At 42.9% G+C, this 23082-nt stretch overlaps 1 protein-coding gene across 15 annotated transcripts in view; it reads right to left on the reverse strand.

Moving 5' to 3' along the window:
* The window catches only part of fgfr3 (fibroblast growth factor receptor 3), a 95272-nt gene that overhangs the window by 16231 nt on the left and 55959 nt on the right, over positions 1 to 23082 (reverse strand). For 2 of the 15 annotated variants that reach the window (XM_031280331.2, XM_031280337.2), the window contains exons 6-15: positions 16859 to 16982; positions 16477 to 16667; positions 11971 to 12115; positions 9457 to 9632; positions 5165 to 5313; positions 3757 to 3878; positions 2878 to 2988; positions 2597 to 2787; positions 1279 to 1401; positions 428 to 498 (exon numbers count right to left, since the gene is read on the reverse strand). In XM_031280331.2, coding sequence (XP_031136191.1) covers positions 428 to 498; positions 1279 to 1401; positions 2597 to 2787; positions 2878 to 2988; positions 3757 to 3878; positions 5165 to 5313; positions 9457 to 9632; positions 11971 to 12115; positions 16477 to 16667; positions 16859 to 16982 — 1403 coding nt within the window. Of the gene's footprint in view, positions 1 to 427; positions 499 to 1278; positions 1402 to 2596; positions 2788 to 2877; positions 2989 to 3756; positions 3879 to 5164; positions 5314 to 9450; positions 9633 to 10916; positions 11062 to 11970; positions 12116 to 16476; positions 16668 to 16858; positions 16983 to 23082 lie in introns of all 15 variants that reach the window. The other 13 variants (XM_035994371.1, XM_035994378.1, XM_031280329.2 and 10 more) reach the window with 11 other exon arrangements.

Consider the following 23082-nt stretch of genomic DNA (forward strand, 5'->3'; position numbering starts at 1 on the left):
TATCGTCTTCTGTTCTAGGGCAGATTGGATCTACGCTAATAAACCGTGATTAATCCACTGACCCTCTTAACTCATTTCTGTTCTTGGATTTGCGCTGATAAAACCAGTTGTCGAGACTCTATTGTGTTTCCGTCTCTCTCTCAGATGTCGCGTCGGGAGAATAAAGAACAAACGCTGCGAGGAATGCGGAGCCACTGATACACAAGAGGCTGGGGATTATCAAGTGGGCCCAGAGATGACAGTGAGCGGAAAGATATTTGGAAAGGGAACGCTATGAATCCATTTTCACACGCACAAACTCGGCTTTTGATGCTAACGCGCACCGTCACGATATTTCAACAACCCGGATTCCGCCGGTGTACAGCGGCAGGAGCAGCTCCACATGAGCGGACCGTTGGCATGTGACGGGTAGTTTGTGCAAACTCACACATCGCTCTGGTGCGTGTAGACCCGGTCAAACAGAGCTTCGGGAGCCATCCATTTCACGGGCAGACGGCCCTGCAACAACAGAGGCACAACAGAAGCGCTTTGGTCAGCAGAAGCATTCTGTACACAGCAGACAGCAAAACATGGACCCAAACACACACCACTGTCCTCACACCTTCAGCTAGCCTGTCATTATCATAAGACACATTCATTTAACAGGTATACTGTGTGTTGTATAGTAAGAGTTGGGCGATATGGAGAAAATCAAATATACAGTATATCGATATTCTTGTCGATACAAAATGTTTTCACAATTAGATTTTAGATAAATAATCATCAATAATGTAGATTTAATGAAGTGGTTAAAGGCAAATTATACTGTAATAAATCCTTTAAAAGCAGAAATGGCAACACTTGCCATATCACGATATTATGATGATAAGATGATAATGATTATGATATCTAGTCTCATATCATGATATTACAGTGGAGTAATATTGAGATATTGCCCAGCCCTATGTAGAATGTCTGTCATCTGTATCAGCTCGGTTAACTGAACTTGCATGCCTTTACCTGCTTAGACATCAAATCCTTACAAAATATACAAATGTTTCGTTTTTTTTTTCTTGAGTGTAAAGATCTTCTAAGATCTTCACCCAAGCACTGTTATGAAATCTGTGCAAAGTATTCTATCACCTAATTTGATTTTGTAGCCTCGAGGAATCTTGAAACCGCTGTAGAATATTTATTTCTGGGCAAAATGTTCAAAACCTTCACTTTGTGCATTCAAGGCCTAACATAATTAGTCAATACTTATTTCTGACAGAGAAAAGCTGACCGACTGAGACTTACGTTGGTGGTCTTTTTGTAGTAGTCTATATTGTGCACATCTCTGGCGAGGCCGAAATCGGCGATCTTCATGATGTTGTCCTCTGTCACAAGGACGTTTCTGGCTGCCAAGTCTCTATGGATACACTGAGGGGAGAAGTACAAATGCATCAGACACACGGCGACACACACACACACACACACACACACACACACACACACACACACACACACACACACACACACACACACACACACAAACATTCTCGTACACTGATGCACTGTAGGCGGACAACTTTCATTTACCACTGTCTGACTTTATCACCTCCAAACTCCTCCTAACTTCCAAAGTTATTTGGTTTGGAAACGTATTCCAAGCCATTCACTTACCTTAGATTGCAAATCCGATTCATTTATTTGATATAGTTCCTTGTGTACTAACATACATAAAGAAAATGAAAAGACTGTTCTCCACTAGCCACTTGCAGTGCAACAGGAAAAGACAACAGTCATACAGACGTACGTAAGAATACATAGACTAAAAAACATTTAAAAACCGTTAAAACAGTAGATGGTACAGGTGCTGTAGTACTATGTAGTTAGCAGCACAGTGTGTTAAGGTGTAATGGTGCTCAACACAGAATATGTAAAGTGGCGGTGTGCATTTAGTAGAGTCCTTTTTTAGCTCAGATAATGGCCCAGGGTTGGGTGGTGGAGTGTGGGGGGCATTGGCAGGGGGCACAGTCTATTTAGAATCCTCTCACTGCCTGTGGAAAGAAGCTATTAAGCATCCTGCTGGATCTGGTGCTGATGCTCCTGTACCGGTCCTGTAAAACTGATTTAAACCTGATCCCATTGAGGACGTTCTAAATTTTGCAAAGCTCTTAACCGTAGTTACAACCTTTCAAGTGTTTCCAATAGGGCTGCAACTAACTAATACTTGTTGGCCTTTTCTTCTTTAAGATTATTATTATGTAATTATTATTATTTTTTGGCATTTCAGGCATTCATTTGATAGGACAGCTACTGCATGAAAGGGGATAGAGAGGGGGAATGACATGCAGCAGAAGGCCACAGGTTGGAATTGAACCTGCGGCCGCTGCGGCAAGGACTGAGCCTCTGTACATGGGGCGCACGCTCTACCAAGTGAGCTACCCAGGCGCCCAAGGCCTTTTCTTCTTAGGAACAAAAAAAAGCATGCATTCATCCACGCACACGCACACGCACACACACACACACACACACACACACACACACACACACACACACACACACAGAGGCTTAGTTGAGTGAAACAGCGTTTGCATATTAGCATTAGGGACACAGCGTCATGGCGGCTGACCTTCTGCGAGGCGAGGTACTCCATGCCCCGGGCCACCTGGTAGGCACAGGACACCAGGTCTTTGAAGGTGAGCTGCTCGTCGGGGATTTTACAGGTATCGAAAGAGTAGTCCATGCCCGGTGGGCGCCGCGCCCGCAGGTACTCCCTCAGGTTGCCTTTAGAGGCGTATTCCACCAGGACGTACAGAGGACCTGCCAGCAACACGGAGCACAGCGTCACTTACAGGACACAGTTTAGAACTATTGTTAAATCATCTCCTCTGTAATGAAGCGTGGCCTCACCGTCCTGTGTGCACGCTCCGAGCAGGTTGATAATGTTTTTGTGTTTTCCAATCATCTTCATCATCTCCATCTCCGACACCAGGTCTGACAAATCTTTATCCGTGGCATCGTCTGAGACAAACAAAACAGAGTGTTATTGTAGTGAATATCTAGCGACAAGGGACAGAAACACAGACACAAGCAGGACTTCAGTTTGAGACTATAACAGATATGAGAAAACCACATTGTTATATGTGTAAAAACAGAGAGGGAAAGACACAATTCTGCTGATTTCCTTTAGGAAAGGTATTTCATTTCCTTGCCCCTCCTTCACTTCCCCCTAAGTGGCTTTGTCACTTCTCAGGCCGCCATTCTAAATAAGAACCTGTTCTTAATGCAAAAATAAAGCGATCAGTTCAGTTCAGTTCAAGTTTATTGTCATATGCATATTAGTACAAAGTACCACAGCAATGAAATACAATGTGCCTTGGCACTCTCTCAGCACCAGTCAATAATAACAATTCTAAAAAACATAAGTCGGTGTTGGAGTAGTTAGGCTTGGGAGTGTTGTGTGTATGTATGAATGTATTTTTTATTTTCTGTATAATTGTCATAAGGACCACCTCAAAAATGAGATGATTCATCTCAAGGGGTTATCCTTCTAATAAATAATTAATAAAAATACTCTAATTTGAAACACATACATATAAATAATTTAGATAAATAACATTTAAATTACAACAGCTACAACGTTTAAACAATCAGGTAAAAACAGACACAGGGAGATAAATAGAAGTCATTTATCAAAGACTAATGATGGGGGAGAGACCAATTTTAAATGAAAAAAAAGAGCACAGTACCACCGCTGTCACTCAAAGCTTGTGTACGACGATCACTAACCTTTCAGCATTTTCACAGCGACGTCGAGCGGCTTGTTGGGCTTCTCCTTGTCGATGCCGATGGCCTCGGCCATCACCACCTGGCCGAAGCAGCCCTCGCCCAGAGGTTTACCCAGAGTCAGCCTGAAACAGCAGCAAGACAAGTCTCAGAAGCTGGGATTTCTGCTGCAAGCAGTGTTGACGGGGACATTTTTGTTTTATTTCTCTCTACAGTTTTGAATGAGACCAATTTGATTGCCAGGTACAATAAGCGTGGAGGAAGTTGTCACGGTAACCGTGATGTATTGGTGGCTTGCATTGTTTCACAGCACATAACGTTACAAGGACAACAATACATTATGTGTCAACTCTGAAATATGTTGCTTGGCATCCACAGCGCACCATGTTTTTTCCTTCTGACAGGCGTTTAGACAACAGTGATGGATGCAGATCTGGACGGTGGTGGAAGAAGTATTTAGATCCTTTACTTAGGTAAAGGGTACAAGCGACCGAAATGGGTTTCCTCAGGAGGGTGGCTGGCGTCTCCCTTAGAGATAGGGTGAGAAGCTCAGTCATCCGTGAGGAGCTCGGAGTAGAGCCGCTGCTCTTTTGCGTCGAAAGGAGCCAGTTGAGGTGGTTCGGGTATCTGGTAAGGATGCCCCCTGGGTGCCTCCCTAGGGAGGTGTTCCAGGCACGTCCAGCTGGGAAGAGGCCTCGGTTAAGACCCAGGACTAGGTGGAGGGATTATATCTTCAACCTGGCCTGGGAACGCCTCGGGATCCCCCAGCCGGAGCTGGTTAATGTGGCTTTAAGTTTGGGGTCCCCTGCTGGAGCTGCTGCCCCCGCGACCCGAACCCGGATAAGCGGACGAAGATAGATGGATGGACTTAGGTAAAAGTATTAATACCACACGGTAAAATCCCGCATTGAAAATGTTACTTGAGTAAAGGTATGTAAGTATCATCAGAAAAATGTACTTAAAGTATTAAAAGTAAATGCACTCTGCAGTGGAAACTATCAAAACTACTAATCATTACAGCTGGACTTGTAGGCGATTATATTGTTGGGTAGTTTAATTTATAATAAAACATATTTTTATAAACTACATGCGTTTGTGTGCAAAAATCTCAATTTGTAACGTAAATAGTAACTAAAGCTGTCAAATGAATGTAGTGGAGTAAAAAGTACAATATTTATAAGTACTTAAAATGTTTACTTAAATTTGTACTTAAGTCAATCAATCAAATGTATTTAAAGTGTAAAATCAATATTAGACATGGTCTCAGTGCACTTTACAATTTAAGGAACACAGAAATAACAGACAGCAACAAAACAATTGAATAGCATTAGCAATGATAATAGTACAGTACAGTACTTGGGTAAATGTAAGTTACATTCCACCACTGGATCTGGGGAAGTATTTTTCTTACCGTGTTCGAGGAAACTCCCATTTGGGGTCGGAAGGCAGCTCCAGCTCCGAGACGTTGGCCAGCATGGGCCCGTCGCTGGACGACAGGCGGGCGATCCGGACCAACGGGGTGTTGGAGTTCATGGAGGAGTTGGAATCCAAGGACACCTGCTTGGGGACCAAAAACAGACTGTTATAGACTCCGAAAGGGATGAGGTGATGTGTCTTTGAACACGGAGACGGAGGGAAGAGAGGAAGACCAACATATTTTTACTCCGTGTTCTAACCTTCATCTTGATATTAAAGTTAGAATCTAATCTTAGACGGGATAGTACTTTTACAGAGGGAAGAAAACTTAAAATAATTGTCCGTATCAGTCATTTAATTGGCTTAAATTTCATAATTCAAAATAAATCTCAGTTTATATTAAGAAACGTTATGGAAACATATTAGACAAAATTGCTGAAAACGCCCCCAAAAAACTAAATTCATCTCACATCATTGCCAGACAGTCCTGGACTCGGAGTCGAGTCCTACTTGAGTCGCTATTCTCCGGATTCGTGACTCAACTTGGACTCCGAGTCCAAGTCATCAAGACTCGAGGATTTCTGAACTCGGACTTGAGCTTTAATGAAATAGGACTCGGAAGTTGGATGAAGTTTCTGACGATACTTTTTAAGTGTAATAGGCAGTGATGGAGTGCTCAAGTTCTGGACTCGGACTAGAGTCCAAATTGAGCTGCTATTCTCTAGACCTGTGACTCAACTCGGACTCGAACTCAGGTAATGGTGACTCCAAATTGGATTGGGACTTGAACACTGGGGACTCGAGACTTGACCTGGACTCGACGGTTGGTGATTTGACTACAACACTGTTGCCAGATACATGTTTCCCTTGTTAGTCTACAGTAATTGATTTGAAATGTCAAGGCAATAACCTAGAAACTGAAATAGCAAATATAAATAAAACAAACATTTCCTTGTAAGATGCTGAAAATGTTTACGCTCTGGTTCGTAGAGAAGTGAAGCGTTAACCTCGGTTCGGACTTTCTTGATGTAAAAATCAATGCATTTGCAAATGCATTTAAAGACTGCATCAATGATGGAATAACTTTAAGATGGAATGCTTTTTGGCAGCGACAGACTGCCAACATCACACATCTCAGGATTAATGTCGGAGCTGTGTCGGCAGCTCAGAGTTTCTCTGAAAAACCAGCCTGACTTCTGACACCGGCGGAGACTTTTACAAACAGCCGGCCCGTGGCTGTGCACAGGAGGGAGCAGGCGGTAACAAAGACGAATGAAGAAGGGAGCAGAGGTGGGATGGATGTCTCTATCCATCAGCCAGCTCCATTTCCAGACTGGCGGTCCTGCTGCCGCTGAACCCGCGGGCTCGACATCCTTCCGCCATTTATCTCACTGCTGGGAGGATGGGTGGGTGGGTGGTGGTGGTGGGGGGGGGTTGATGAATCTGTTTATGTCAGAGTCTGCCAGCTCGGCCCCTTCAGGTTGGGTCCTCTAACATACATGTCCACTTACCAGACTTCCCTCTTCAACATCTCCACCCGAGAAAAATGAGAAAAAATGATGTGAAGCTTAAAAAAAAGCAGCCCTGACCACAATTTCAGGGGCATGAAAAGTAATATCTGCCAGGGGTTTTATGGGAGATTTACTCAGAGTTATGAAAAAGAAAGGAGAGAACCGGGAGATTAGCTTTACAAAAAACAAAGCAAAGATTACAGAAAAATGCAATAATATCTTTCCCTGCACTACCTTATAAGAGCATGCATAAGAAGGTAGCAGAAAAAAGGCTACAATTAGAAAACCTTTTAAAAAGATGAGGCTTCTACCTAATATAACCAAACAACGCTACTTTTATGTAACATGGCCTAATTAGAAAACACAGTATTTTACATCCTTTCCAGATGAATCCTGACTTTGGTTTTTAACAGTCATGTGTTTGTTTTCCAAGAACTGAATTATGACTTTCAGGCAACAGTTTTCCGTTCTAAAAATGCATCTTTTTGCATTTTGAGGAGCACAACCCCTTAATTATGAAGATGGAAAGCTGGAGCTCGCACAGAACAAGCACACAGAGGCTGTGGGAGTCCAGCAGGCTGGGGCAGGGTGGATAAACTCATCCGCACTTTCATTCTACCTTTCTTTCAGATGATCTTCCGCAGTGCCATTAACCCAATAACGGAAGACACTCTGGATCACCAATATCACAAGAAACCCAAAGAACGAGAGCCAAACCGCGCTGCCTGAAGATGATATGAGACAGAGAAGTAATAAGAAAAGAAATAGAAGCTCAGATAGAAGTCTTGTGATGAGAGTGAAGTGGAGTGAATAGAGGAGAAGACGGGTGAGGGTCTATTAATCAGTGTGGAGAGGGAACTCTGGCCTGGTCTTCAGAAAGCCTTTTACCCTTCTTGGACTTATCCTCGTACCTGTTTGGACTCCAACTTCTCCTGGTAGAGCCTCTGATGAATGTTGACTCAACCTTTTTCCCTGCCTGTCTAGAGAGCTCAACCATGGCTGTGCAATTATTCCTACCTTCACGATCATTTTTAATCGTGATTACGATTTGGGCTCCTAACGATCACAAAAACAGAGTAGTCGAGAGAAACGATTATTTTGCATGTGACATTTTGTAAAGCAAACTCTTATTTTGTCTGGTGTTCTGAATGAGAGGGAAAAAAAAGTTTGAGCGGGAAAAGTATGAAGGGACATTTCACAGTTTCACAGTTCACAGTGTTTCCACTGTCGATTTGTTTAACTGTTTTACTGTTTTTTAAATTCAATTCAAGTCAATGCGTATACTGATTGCGATTTTTTTCGAGCAGCCCTTTGAGAAACACCGCTTTAAGATATAGAATCCTGTCTATAAATGATATATGATAATCTAACAGAATCCTCGGATCTGGATCCACTTAAAGTTATAACCAACCCCTAACCGACTCAAGAAAGGTTTGTTATCATAGCTTCATATTCAGCAGGCATATGATAATGGTATCAATCTGTTCATCTAATGCTCTGCAAGAAAGCAAATAAGCAAATTTCACAAAGTGTTGATCTATTTAAGAGCCAGGGTCTGTCCGAAGTTGTTCCTCGCTTCTGTCGCACCCAATGCTTGCTCTTGGGGGGGGGTCTTGTTGGGTCTTTGTAAATTATAGAGTGTGGTCTATACCTACTCTATCTGTAAAGTGTCCTGAGATAACTCCTGTTGTGATTTGACACTATAAATAAAATTGAATTTTGGTCTTGAACTTGTCCTGGTCTGTGTTGTGTTTGAACTTGGTCATGATTTGACTCGGTCCTTGACCGAGGTCTGCCTCGAACCCCTGAGAGACAATGACGCAAAGAGTTTGTGCCGACTGCGGGCTGTGGCGACGCAGCTGCTCCACTTTATGTCTCTCTCCAAACAGTTGAGGGGGCGAGTGTGCGTTACACAGAGTGAAATCTAAAACTAACACTGACAGTCACGGGAGGGCATAAATATCCCCGAGCTGAATCTGCTCCAAGATAAATGTGAACACATGCCACCAGTGTGATGCCTTCCAGCGTCCGCACGACGGCATCAACACAGCCGGACAGCGAGAGAGCGGATAGACGTACGATAACTGTCTCTATTTATTTATTTATACTCTCAGCTTGCGTGAGTCCTGTCCTGCGAGCAATTCTTTTTAGAAGTTGTGGAAGTTGAAAAGACAGATATCAAATGCACGTGGTTGTGCAGGTTTGTCATTGTGGCACCGATGCAAAAATAAATGACACTATTTTTCCATGACTCTCCATAACTCATTCAGGGTGCTTCCTTGATGTTACTCCTTCCTTGACTGTTGAGGTTGTTTTGTTAAAATAATTCTGCTGCAGTTCAGTTTAGAGAAAAGGGCCCATTTAAAACAGAATTTGATGCAATCAAAGTGTTAAAACACTTTCCTGAAATGTCTTGATTTTCAAAGATAACGCATGATTTTTCTTAACTTTCTGTGTCTGGAATACACCCTGAAATTCAAAGGTTTGTGTCTAAAGCCAATTGAGTTTGCTGAAATGTTGAGGAATTAAAAAAATGCTTAATAATTATGCCAAAACCTCAGGAATGAAATTATTTCTGTTTTCTTGCAGGTTATATGATGTTTTCAATGCAGTTTTGTGGGAAAAAAGGCCAGATATATAAATTATACTCCTCGAACATCTCCGTCTGCATAATGTTGGACCAAAGGTAGTATATTAAATAAAGCTCAACTAAACACAGAGAGACAGAAAAAGAGGGGAAAGTGTTCATACGAATCTTGTATCTACTTTCTGTTACCTGTCTCTTGAGGGGGAACTTCGACAGTTTCTGCACGGGCGGCGTGGGCAGCGTCTTCTGCGTCGTCATCCGCATGCGGCAAAGGACGACGATGACCACGGCGAGGATGAAGAGCACGCAACCCGTCACGTAGATGAGGATGTCGGCGTAGTAGTCCTCCTTCTCTGGGCTCACTGCTTTGGGAGGAGGAGGTCACGAACATGGGATCAGTCAGTCAAAACACAAGAATTTAGTGAGAAACATGATCATTTTGATGCTTTATTCATACTTTTCCACCCCTAATCTCACTGAAAATATTTCTTCTTCATAATTAACGATGAATATTGCTTTGCTCAGTAGCACGTTTTACCTGAACAGATTGTAAGAAGCACTTTTCTATGGAATAACATCTATAAATCAAAAGAAGAAACAGATCACATGTAATCAGCTTGTAGTTTTATCCCTGCAGCAGGTAATTGCACCTGCGATATGTTTCTCCCGGGGGAGATTGTACTTTGTGCCTCGTAGCCTTGAGACATTTAGTCAAACAATTTGCGCTGATTAAAAAGTGTCTTACAACGGGGGCTGGATTGCACGTTCAGATCGTCCAATTAAAGGGGCCATGACATAAGTTGCAACACTTAAAGGACAATTCCGGCGCAAAACGAACCTAGGGGTTAATAACAGATGTGTACCCACTCGATCGCTCTCTGGGACATGTTGTCATGCTAATCGAATGTGTTTGTAGCTTGAAACAAGCTAGCGCTAACACTAGTGTTCGGGGCACAGGGAAATTAAAAAGAAATCGCTATTTATACCACTAAAAAGGCTCAAAATATCACCACACTTCAACGGCAGCATAATAATAAATGTTAACCAAAGCACTGAGAACTTTGTAAGTGTACAGACAGTTTATTAAAAAGATAGATTATAAAGACAGTCGCGTATACAGGCTGCCGCCGTCTTGGGAGCTACTGTCTTTCTAAACTATCTTTTTAATAAACTGTCTGTACACTTACAAAGTTCTCAATGCTTCGGTTAACATGTAGGGACCTTCAATATGCTACCGTTGAAGTGTGGTGATATTTTGACCCTTTTTAGTGGTATAAATAGCGATTTGTTTTTACTTTCCCTGACCCCCAATACTAGCGTTGTAAGCTAATCAGCGGTCCGCACTAGCTTGTTTCAAGCTACAAACACATTCGATTAGCATGAAAACATGTCCAAGAGAACGACAGAGTGGGTACACATCTGTTATTAACCCCTAGGTTCGTTTTGCGCCGGAATCATCCTTTAAAACGCGTTAACAAGTAACAATCTCTGCTCATGTGCAATAATTTGGTTTGAAAAAGAAGTCAAAGATGTGCTACTGAGCAAAAAACAGTACAGATGCAATCGTAGTTTGATGGCGTGTATAACATTTGTGATGGAAGAAATGGCTGACAAAAGTCCACAGACGCGCAGAGAGAAAAGGAATGTACCTGGAAGCACCGTCAGCCAGGCAGAGTGGTAAGCAAAGCCGATAGAGTTCCCTGCCAGACAAGTGTATTCGCCCGCATCCTCAAAAGACACATTGGTCAAGAAGAGAATCTCTAGCTCCTTATCTGTAGTATTAATACCTGCCGTCTGTGGAGGATGAGAGGGGGAAAGATGGAGGAGGGAGGAAAGAAAGAGAGAGAGAGAGAGAGAGAGAGAGAGATATTATGAGCCCAAAAGCTTCTTAGAGGAAACACCAAATAACCGCCTGCTGGAGGAAAGGACAGGAGGATCTGAAAGAGTCAGCAGTGCTGTTATATTTGGCTGACAGCACCGACACCAACACCTGAAAAACACCCAAGCAGCACCTTCACCACGCTGCCAAAGCAGCCTGCTGGTTCAATCTAAAACCACACGCATCCCAGAAACAAAACATCTCTTTTATTATTAGTAGTATTAAGTTCTACGTTCTAAGTGAAAAAGTGATTGATTCTAGTACGGCAGTCTGCTTTATTCTGTCTTCTTTCAAGATAGCGATGTAGAAGATTATTGAGACATGTTGCATTATCTTAAAAACAGGTTGAAATATTCTTACTGCAATGTCAGTTTTTATCACTTGTTTTTAGCGCTCAGTAATAGACAAAAATTGACTTGATAAGATTATTGATAAGACGTTGCAGGAAGAGTTAGAGTTTTCTCTCGGCTGCTGCTACTGTACAACACACGTGAGTTTAAATTAAACCAGCGAACGGTTTACCTGACACCAGAGCAAAGCAGATCCTTTGTCATTGATCGGGGAGGAAGACAAAGTGGCACTGGGCGTTAAAATGGATGATAGCTACTAGCTAACAGAATGTGAGCATTGTAACTTAAATTCTAGCAGAGGAATGTGTGTGTGTGTGTGTGTGTGTGTGTGTGTGTGTGTGTGTGTGTGTGGTCCTATTAGGAAGCCAGTGAGCCAATCAAACCCGCAACCAAGAGGAGCCCGCCAGAGATGAGAAGACACAGCAGAGGATCAAATGTGGTGACGGCGGCAGCCGCTCGGAGCTCAGGATTTACCTGGTTTGTGTATCTTAAGCCAGAAAGCGTTTTCTGACTTGCCTACAAAGTTGGAGGCGCGACACCAGTACTTCCCAGCGTTTTTCTCTGTCACGTTGGACAGTTTCAACTTACTGTGGGCCTCAGTGTGTTTACTGACAACACTCTGTGAAGGGAAAATCGAGAGGCACAGTGAGGCCTGTAGCATGTACAGAACATACATGCAAACACACACACACACGACCACACACACACACACACACACACACACGCACACACAAACACACAGTGAAGCAGGCTGTCTGTTTGTGAGATTAAAAGCATTACAACATCAAACCTGTAAGATCATAAACACATACGCACACGAAAACATCGTAAGACAAGCTGTCTATTGGTAGATTAAAGGCATTTCAGCATGTCAATCATCTCAAAGTGTGTGTGCGCTGCGTGCATACATAAACACACACTAACACGTGCTCACATACACACATTGCTTGAGACAGGCTCTCTGGCAGATGAATAATTAAAACGGGCAAAGCGCATAAAGGAGAAAACATATCATGTTTTACGGTTTGCTTAATGAACATCCCGGGCTCGGCTCCAGACACCTCTCTCTCTCTCTCTCTCTCTCTCTCTCTCTCTCTCTCTCTCTCTCTCTCTCCACGCCGTGCCGAGTCGCTCATCGTTAACTCTTTTTCCAGGCATCAAAAGAGCAATTCAGGCATTTCTCAAAAAAAAAAAAAAGATCTTGCATGACCCCCCTCCTCCCAGCCTCAGCTGTATTTAACTCCTACAGTATATGCCACACAGGAGATGTGGCAGAGAGGCTGAATGAACTGTGGTGGGGCCAGAGAGAGAGAGAGAGAGAGAGAGAGAGAGAGAGAGAGAGAGAGGCACACACAGATCTCAGCAAATACTGTTTCAATTATGTGGTAGTCTAAAATAGAGCGTGGAGCCGCGGTCTGGGCTGACAGGCTTGCTTTACCCCCCCCCCCCCTCTCTCTTTCTTTCTGTTGGCCTGTCTCTCTCCTCCTCTTTCTCCCTCCTCTCTTTCTCTCACTCTATATCAGACATGCACCTCGTTCCTAAAAGGTGCTGGACATTTTACACACTGCGATCGCGTTACAGGAGTCACTTTTCTGTAAAAGTCGCGACGGCAATCGGATCTCGAAACATTTGTGTGACACCTCCAACGTGGCTGACGTCTGAAGCCACGCGCCGTTACATTTGTGGGAACGCTACAGCGCGCAAAAGGTTAAACAAACAGAGAGATAGGGTCGTCTTGTTCCGTCTTCTTGGAACGCTGTAATAAATCCGTTCCTTAATTGTCACTTCTTATGCACAAAGAAAACAGCAATTAATGGCTGTTTCACGCAGTTTTAATAAATCATGAAATGTGCTGTGTTTTTAAAGGAGTAGTTCAACATTTAGGGCAGTTAGCTGGTACCTTTAGACAGAGCCAGGCTAGCGGTTTCCAGTCGTTATGCTAAGCTAAGAAGCTGTCCGCTGTAGCTTCATATTTACTGTACAGATATGAGAGCGGCGGGGTCAATCTTCTCATCTAGTTTATGGCAAGAAACTGAAGAAAGATATTACAAAATATTCCTTTAAATCGTGACAGTTCCTTTAATGTCACATCGTGTTTAATTTTTTTGTTGCAAAAGAGGAAAGCCTCCTAGTAAAACCACAATAATCCTCAGACAATCAGTTTCCCCTAAATTTGTCCTGTCATGCCAACTGTTCATGGTAAAAATCTATTCTATTTTCTATCTAATAAATGATGAAAAAAATAAAATGAAAAAAATGATAAAGCTCGTTACAGGATCCATCAGTGAGACGCTGGGGCGATGAGCGTCCCTCGTGCTCACAAAGATAATTAATTACTGCAAAAAGAACCCACCATCCATGCAGGCAGCTGCAGAGAAAGACTCCTCTACCTTGATATCATTATTTTTCAACTCCCTGCTGAACAAAGTAGACCTCCGTCCATAGGCTTAATTTACAGGGCGATGGGGGGGGTCACAACCCTTCACATAAATAAAGACATTTGCGCCGTAACTTAATGCAGAAAAGGCACACATTGCTGCAGAAAAGAAATCACCAGTATGCAGGAAATGAAGTGTTTGATATGCTCAAAATTTCTATTTTTGCTCAAAAGCGGAGCTCTCACACCCCCCCCTCCCTCCCCTCCCAGTGTTGAACCCAAAGTTACGCCCTTGCCTCCATCACCTTAAGAACAGGATGACCAGCAATGTTTGAGATTCCAATGTCTTTTTCTGTCTCCTGTTTCTCTCCCTCCCTTTCTCGCAACTTCTGTCTCTCTCTAGCTTCTCTTGTGTTCTCTAGTGTCAATTTCACCTTTTATTTCTTTCTTTCTTTCTTTCTTTCTCGTCCCTTCTGTCTCTGTCTCTCTTACCCCCTCCCACTTATTCTCCAAGTCTCTCGCCCTCCATCTTTACCCACCACTCTGTCACAAATTCTCTCTCTCTCTCTCTCTCTCTCTCTCTCTCTCTCTCTCCCTGCTGACTTTGCCCTTGCTTGTGTTCCTCCACTCATTTTTTCCATGGCTTTTTTTTTGGGTGCCTCTTCTCTCTTTCCTCTCTCCTCCTCCTCCTCCTCTTTAAACCACGCGACGCAGCACATGTGACGGCAGCGGCGGTTAACACAGCCCGTCTCTCTCCCTGCGCTGCCGCCACCACGGCAGTTAACTTAGTCCAAACCAGATGTTTGTTTTATTCCCTCGCTCTCTCTAGAGGCAGAAAAAAGAAAAGGGAGAGGCCAAATAAGAAAGCAAAAGGCCTTCTCGTTTTTTGTTTTTTTTCTTCGATGGAAGTCTTCCTCTCTTCACCCCAAATATATATAAAAAAAACACGGCTCACAGTGGGTTAGGGTGTTGTCCTCCTCGGTGAGGAATGCTTTCTATTCTTGAATGCCAACGCTGCCGTGGGGAGGTGATGACTCCTCCAGGACTTTCTCTTTAACAGCAGCAAACCCTCCTAAAACTATATAACGCCTTCCCCCGCTGCGTTTATTTCATCTTTAGTTCAAGAGGAGGAGTGCTTGTGTTTGAGAAATACTTTTTTTAACCCTCATGTTGTCCTTGGGTCAAATTTGACCCGTTTTCAAAGTTTTTTTTATAACAGAAAATATGGGACGTCGAAATAAGCGCTGAAATTGTAAAATAAAATAATGAAAAAACTGTCAAAAACACTGAAAGACCTACAAACTTTAGAAAAAGCGCCAAAAACGTAAAAAAAAACAGTGCCCAAAACATTGAAAAAGTTACAAAAACGTCGGGGAAAAGCCATACATATGTTGAAAAAAAGTGACCAAAGCGTTGAAAAAAACCCCACACAAAAATGTTGACAAAAAAAAAAACTTTGAAAAAAGCAACTTAAACAATGAAAGATTTTTTTTCATGGTGGACGGGAAGACAACACAAGGGTTAAAGAGCGATAAGATGCAGCGTCAGAGCAACCATAAAGGCTGCAGACAACAACGCGTACAGAACAGAACATGTGAGCAGATTGAACCAAAAACACGTATCAGCATTGCCAGGCCTTATCTCCACGGCGCTGTGGAGGAAGGTCTGGCAACCAGAGCATACACTCCTGGATAGGAGGGAAAAAACACGCTCTGGGTTGTTTGCACTTCTTTAAACCAATCACGTTCGTCTTTGGCGGTAATAAGCTCCGCACGCAACGAAGGTGGGACGGTGGCTCTGCCAAATAGCCTCGGGAAGGAACATGTTTTGGTGGAACATGTGTACGTGCAACAGAAAACTCAGATTGGACAGATAGTCTAGCTAGCTGTCTGGATTTACCCTGCAGAGATCTGAGGAGCAGTTAACCATAGTCCTCATAGTTTAGAACGCCAACACAAAGAAAGAGGAAGGTGACGGACATCCGGCCGGAATGAGGGATCGGAACTTCAACAATCCCGGGAAATGAAACGTTGTCGATATGGACTAGAGGGAAGACAATAAAAAGGCACATGGGAAAGTGCGAGATCCAGAAGTATAAAACCAAAAAAAATACCAAAACAAGTTCCTTCCTGAGGCTATTTTACAGAGGCACAGTTGCTCTTGTGATTGGTTTCAAGAAATAAACCAGAGCATGTTTTTCTCCCATCCCTGAATGCTGTGTGGACTAGCCAGACAGCGCTGTGGAGGAAGGTCTGGCAATGCAAGACTATGCTCCCTCTGTCATTGATGACTGGCAGCGTGAATGGAAAGGGCAAATTAAGTTTCTACAGTCCACCGAAACATATATACACATGTTTCGGTGGACTGTAGAAACTTAATTTGCCCTTTGGGGCTAAATAAAACTATATGTATCTGTAGTCTGTCTTTTATAGAAATGCACTATTGTTGGTTCTTTTGTTTTTATTTCTCTGTATATCTCTTTTTAATGTATGTTGTATGTCATGTCTGTGTCTTCTGAATGGACCTCGAGACTGGCAATAAAGTTGATAATGATGATGATGATGACGATGTAGACTCATCAGAGCTGCGGGCTGCACACCCACCTTCAGAATGTTGACGTAGGGAACGCCGTCGGGGCCGTAGCGGCTGCCGTTGACCTCGATGTGTTTCAGCCACTGGATGTGTGGCTGGGCGTCGCTGTACACCTTACAGTGGAACTCCACGTCACTGCCCACTACGACCGTCTGATTGGCTGGCAGGCCTGCCTGGAGGATGGGCCTGTGGGGGGAACGCTCTGAGACAGAAAGCAGGGACTTATTAGCACAAGCCATGCATGGGAATGATGTGCTGCAGGAAAATGTAGACGTACTGTACGGGAGTCTTAAAAAATATTTTTCACATCAACAGCTCCTGGTGCATGTTAATGTACTGGTTGTTTCAACAGAATTAAGCAGAAGTGAGAGCAAACGTTTTTCTGTTGTTTACCTAGCACATCCAGCTGGTAGGTGTGGGTGATGGAGCCGTACTTGTTCTGCACCACACAGGTGTAGTTTCCCCGGTCTGACGGCACGGCGCTCTCCATCACCAGACTCCACTGTTGGTGTCTCAACTGGGGGAGGGGGGGGGGGACAGAACACAACCGTCATGATGTGTCATTACAACACATCGACATTTGTGAGAATAATGAGCCCTTTTCAAGAAATCTCACGGGGAGTTTGGTGTCTTATGTTCAGGCCTGAGAGACAAGTGCTCATTCAGTATATTTCCACTTATTAAGGCATACACTATCAAGTCACGTTTATCTACTGTATATATCTCCGGACTTCATATATCATCCTTTCACTTTCACCTAACCCTAACCCTTGAAATAAAACATCACAGAGCAGCCAGGTTGGTAAAACAGAGCGTGCAGTGTGCGCTGATGTTTACCGAGGTGCAAACCCTTTTGAACAAACATTTAAAAAATGGTAGTGCAACTTTAACCTCCTGGTATTAATTGCATTCTGTTTGACGCAGAACAGACGTGACTTTTGACACGGTGCCCACGTCCTGATGGGAAACGGCTCTGTGTGCCCACAGCACAAAGTACAACCCGATGGTAAGGATTGAGGAGCAGAGAGCAGTCTGATTAGGTGTCTGCTGCAGACTTTGGATGTTTTTGACTCTGAACAAATGTGAAGGGACATACTTAGTGATTCTCAGGGTGCACGACTGCTTAACAAGTTGCTGAAAAATGATGGCAAGAGTTTTAAAAAACAGAATGCCATAAATAGCCCCTGACAGCCAGCTGTAATTAATCAGCTGTGGTTGTGTCATTTTACTTTTAGTCCATGCTTATGTGTTCTTGTTTTATGCGTATGTGCTGTATATTTGTAGCTTATCTAATGTTTTCTTTTAACCCTTGTGTTGTCCTTCGGGGTCCAAATTAACACTTTCTTTGAAACTTTTGTCACTTATTTTGCCACTTCTTTAAACGATTTTGTCTGTTTTCAACGTTTTTTTCAACGTTATCATAGCATTTTTTGACGTTTTTGGCACTTTTTCCTCCACCACTAGCACTAACAACAACTTATTACCACTATTTTCACACTCATTTTTGGAATTTATGGTCAATAAACCTCATGTAGCCTATATGAAATGATATCGTACTTTTGAGTTAAAAAAGCGGAGAAAGTATGAATTATGTTGGATGTTGATGGATAATCACAGACTGTCCAAGTTTAGTCAGAATAATGCTATAAAATTAAATAACAACATCTAACACCTAAAATTCAATGAAAGTAATTTACTTGTGAAGAGTGTTTCATGGAACCATCCGTGTTACTTTTGGGGCAATTTGGTTGAAAGAAACCCAAAAGTTGTGATATAGAAAGTTTGAAAACGGATCAGCTATCAACCTGCTGGGGACTGCAAATAGAAATTATATGGCACATTTACATGCTGGAGTCATGTTGATTAATGTGCGTTGTCCCTTTTTAAATAAAGGAAAGGAAAAAAAAAAGAAGTAATTTCAACTCATTGATATAAAGAGCATTCCATGTGGGATTATTTTCATAAGAGAACGCTCAGTAAAGTCTCTTAAAATCATTTCCTTCTCTCTCTGCAGTAGAGGCAGGCAGGATTTCTTTTTCTTTCTTCTTTTGTTGCACCTCTGAAATTGGTTCCACTGTGCCAGTCAAGAGCAATCCTTCCCCGGAGACGAGTCGCAGGGTAAATTTTGCATACTGTAGTAATTCAAACCAGGTGTGGCCGCAGACAGATACTAACTTGACAGATTCAGAAGCTGTTCTGAGGCAGAGTGAGCAGCACGGCACAGCACAGCACAACCCGGCCCGGCACGGCGAGGCGAGAACAGAGAAGCTGCTACGCATCGATGGGCACGGGCCAAGAGGGACGACCTCTGCAAGCTTAAGTGGAAACATGCGGCGCAGGCGCCGATGCTGTGCTCATTGCAGCGACACGAGCGTGGAGTGAACTCCTCCGAGAGAGGTCAGAATCACTAAAAGACGGGGAGTGAGTGATGTCAACAAAGAGGCTTTTCAGGGTGGAACACTTAACATCACCTGCGTAGGAAAATGTGCCGACCCAGAGAGGGCTTAGTGTTTTCACAAACGTTTAACCCCACACGTTTGGGTAGGAGGCCAGCCATTCACAGGACGTATATATTGAGGATCACACTCTCCTCCCCTCCTTCTCCTCCCCTCTGTCTTACAGTATACACTCCTTCAATCTCTCTCTCTTGGAGGCGCATGCGGAAAATAATGTAACAGTGTAAATATTATGCCTGTGTGTGCTTTTTGCAGTTGCATGGTAACATGGACCAGGCAGCCCGCTCGACACTGGCAAATGGTTTTTTGAGACAGGGTCCCCCCCCCCCCCCACACACACACACACTCTTAGAGCCGGGGAGTCAAACTGAAGTCAATGGCTGCTCTCATGAGGAGATGAGTGACGCCTTCTGCTGCGGTCACAGAGCACAGAGGAGGCGGGGGAGGGAGACGCACGAGGGAGTGAAGCTAGAAGGTGGTAAAATACGAGCTGAAGTCGATGCTCAGTAGAGGCAAGACCACCAACACAAACAGATCTGTGATCAGAGTTGTGGTCGTATTTAGGTCTCCATTTCATAAAAACCTTTAAGCCTGAGAAGGTACTTTTACTGTACTTAACCCTCCTGTTGTCCTCACGTCAAATTTGACCTGTTTTCAAAGTTTCTATATCAGAAATTTGGGTTTCTTTCAAGCTAATTTCCACAAAAATTACACGGATGGTTCCATTGAAACGCTCTTCGAGTACTTTCATTTAATTGTGGGTGTTTCAGAACAGTATCCTGACTAAACTTTAACATATACCAGTCTGTGATCCTCTCAATATGTTCCTCTGATTTGAACTATTAGGAAAAATAATTTATAATTTCAGCTTTTTATAACTGAAAAAAACTGGTAAAAAGCGCTAAAAGTGTAGAGCGCATAAAAAAGAAACAAAAACCTTGAAAAAAGCGTCAAGAACTTTGAAACGTACATTTTTACTCGGGAGGACAACACAGGAGGTTAAGGTACTTTGAAGTACTTCTGACACCACATAATATATCTGACTGCTGTTGTGCAGATTCTGATTTTACATTCACTTTGAGATGATTATGGATGCTGTCAAGGAAAAATCTTGCATGGTGACACTGTCCAAATCCCCGCTTAATTTCAGCTGAATAAAACATGTATTTTTGATACAATCTGTAGAGGAACATGCACTCCTTAACTACTTAACCTCTCAGCATGAAAGCCCCCAAACTGAAGATACAAGATTTATCACCGGGCAGATTTTTTATCTTGTTATGTACCTACACATTTGGGGATTTTGATCATTTCACTATTCAGTTATTTATTCTATTTAAAAATTAGTACTTTTCCCAAATAGGTGATAAGAGCTTTGCGTCTAATACTTTATTTATCCTAAAGCGAGACTATGCTACTTTAGAAGGAGGAAATACCATAACTTTCCACTTAGAAATGAAAGTTAAATTTATAAGCAACTAGAAGGGCCCTCAGAGAGTGCAGACCTCGGGCAAGGCATGTCCTATCTCCCAATGTTAATACAGCGTGAATTTTCCCAGTCGGGAAGTCATTTTTCCTTTAATTCAGACACCACATGAATGCAGCACAAACGCCCTATCTCGCAGTGCTAACGTAAGTGAAAAATAATGTGTGTATCCGCCCCGTGATTCAGCTCCGCTCCAAAATGTAATGGGTTCTTCCTTGGCCCATGCTGCACCCTTCCACCAAGTTGCATGAAAATGGCGTCAGTAGTTTTTTTTTGTAATACTCCTGAAAAACTGAACCAAAAACATAACCTCCTTGGTGGAGGCAGAAAATGTCTAATAAGGGAGAACTTCCACTCTCTGGAAACTTCCGGCTTCTGAACTGTTTGCAGTTCCACTCTGGTTCCATATAGGGGGCGCTCACAGGCGAGTGCAGAATGAATGGTGGTCAATGGAGCTATACCCCTCAAAATCCACTTTTCTGAGGATATCATTTTTTGTCTAGTAATTTCAATGTTGCATTCGAAACGGGAGGCTCAGAAAATACACACTGCTGGATGTTAGATTTTTTGTTCTAAAAAGCCTTTTAAAATGTCAGTGACGTCATACACATTGTACAGCCAGAGATACTGCTTTACGGCAAGCTCTGAGTCACTTCCTGTTTCTCTCTCGAGGCATCGACAACACAGCTGACAGGTTAGCCTCTCCCTGTCTATACAAGCGCTAGAAAGAGTTAATAGCTAATGTTAGTTAATGTTAGTAAACCATATATTGCTGTGTAATGGGCTTTAACTGAGCAACTTCAATGGCTTTGGAGTGTAATACTGCTACTGTTATAACATTAGCTATGAACCATTATCCCATATCTGTCACGTATGGAAACAGTGGCCACTATTAGCAAGAGTTTCATAGTCTTGCTTTAACATTTTTTAAATCTGGACTTTTACTGCCACCACTGCCCTGTCGTTTGTGGTAATTATTAACTTTGAGGGACATTCACACTTTAATTCCCCTCTCTCTTTCCCTTGGCACATTTAATCATTTTCGCCATACATGCCACTTGCTTTTATGACCATGTTACTCTGTTGAACTGTTGAACCTGCAGCATTATTCCTCAAACGTGATAATCCTATCCATTCCAATCATGCCAGATTCCAAACAGAATTAAATTATTAAGGAGCTTACGTTAGAGTCATACGAGGCTTTAAAGGTTTTAGGGCTTTGGCTGTGGACCGACAGAAGGGCCCAAGCCATGGGAATGGACAGGGAGTTTCACACTGCAAAAAGTGTGCATCTGAAGGAGACATTAAACCAACAGAGTCTTTGCATAGAGGGAAAAAAAGAAATGAAAAGTATGTTGGGATTTGTATTTGCAAATAAAATGAAAAAAAAAAAAGTTTTTGCTTGCCTGCCATGGAAAAATGAAGTTACCTCACCACAATGGCAGATCCTTTCAAGTATTTTAATCAGAACAAGAATTCACGAGTCACGAGCCAGCTTAAATGGTTCATAAAGATACAGACATGTTTTGCAGTGTAACAGTTGTCTGAGAAAACACAGGAAGCTCTGCTCCCTTTATAGTCCAAACCCTCCATCTTCACCTCGCAAAATAGCCCTGTCAGAACCAGCGGGGCCAGTTAGCAGAATTTATGACTGTGTCAGAGCGGACCAGTGGCCCAGATCTGTGCTACCGTCTAATTTGACCTACAGAGAAAGTGGAAACAGATAGACGCGGCCCTAAGGGTTTGCTATTAGAGCTTGCAGAGTTTGTGGGTCTGTTCCCTGAGTTTGGCTCTATGTACTGTACATCAACATAGAGGGGAAGACTGTAAAATTGGAAGTTTGAGAGTTCAAAGGAGAAAGAAATGGGTGAGAAAACCAAATAAACAGGATAATCTATATTGTGATATCTCTGGTGTATTTGGGTAAAAATGACAGGGGAGAAATAGGGGGTGAATGACCGTGGAAGGTCTAAAATTAAAAAGAGTCCAAAAATAATCTTGCAAAGTGTAGAAATTCCTAAGCGGCCTACAGAGACTCACAATTCAGGCTGTGTTAAAATCTGGACTGGAAAAACAAGGAGGTAAAGTGCTTAAAGTCTTAAAAAGTAACAGTGTGGAGCCAGTTTAATAGTCCTGCCTTTGGAAACCTGTCAAAACAGGGATTGAAAAATCAGTTATAGCACCTAGCGACCTGGACGACATGAAACACAATAATTACATTGTCAACTTTTGTTTCGCTTGTGCCGCCGCGGTTCAGCATGAACACAATAAAATCCCTTCCACCATATGTGGCAGCATACAACAGCATTGGCTTTGGCTGTCAAAGCCTCAGGCCAGCTCAATAGGCTGGCAACACGCCCATCTCTCCCCACCTCTGTCTGATGGCTCAATAGAGAGGTGAACTTTAACCTTTAGGCCCTGCCCCTCCATTATGCAGGAGGTTCTGAGCGCCACAGTTGTCTGGGAAGGCGCACAATGCTCCAGCACGTCGCCCTGCTGGAATTTAATTTTCCATTTTACAAATGAGCCACACATCCTATTTACCGTTTCATTTACTTTCAACAAACGTAGCGTTTAGTTCTCTGTGTTGCATCTCAATAGACTTACAAAGAGCCTGTAAGATAGAACTGAATGTCTGAACAACCTCCAGCGTGCTCATGGAAAAGAATCTACTG

The sequence above is a fragment of the Sander lucioperca genome, chromosome 18, assembly GCF_008315115.2.
Source record: "Sander lucioperca isolate FBNREF2018 chromosome 18, SLUC_FBN_1.2, whole genome shotgun sequence".
NCBI classification, from domain to species: domain Eukaryota; kingdom Metazoa; phylum Chordata; class Actinopteri; order Perciformes; family Percidae; genus Sander; species Sander lucioperca.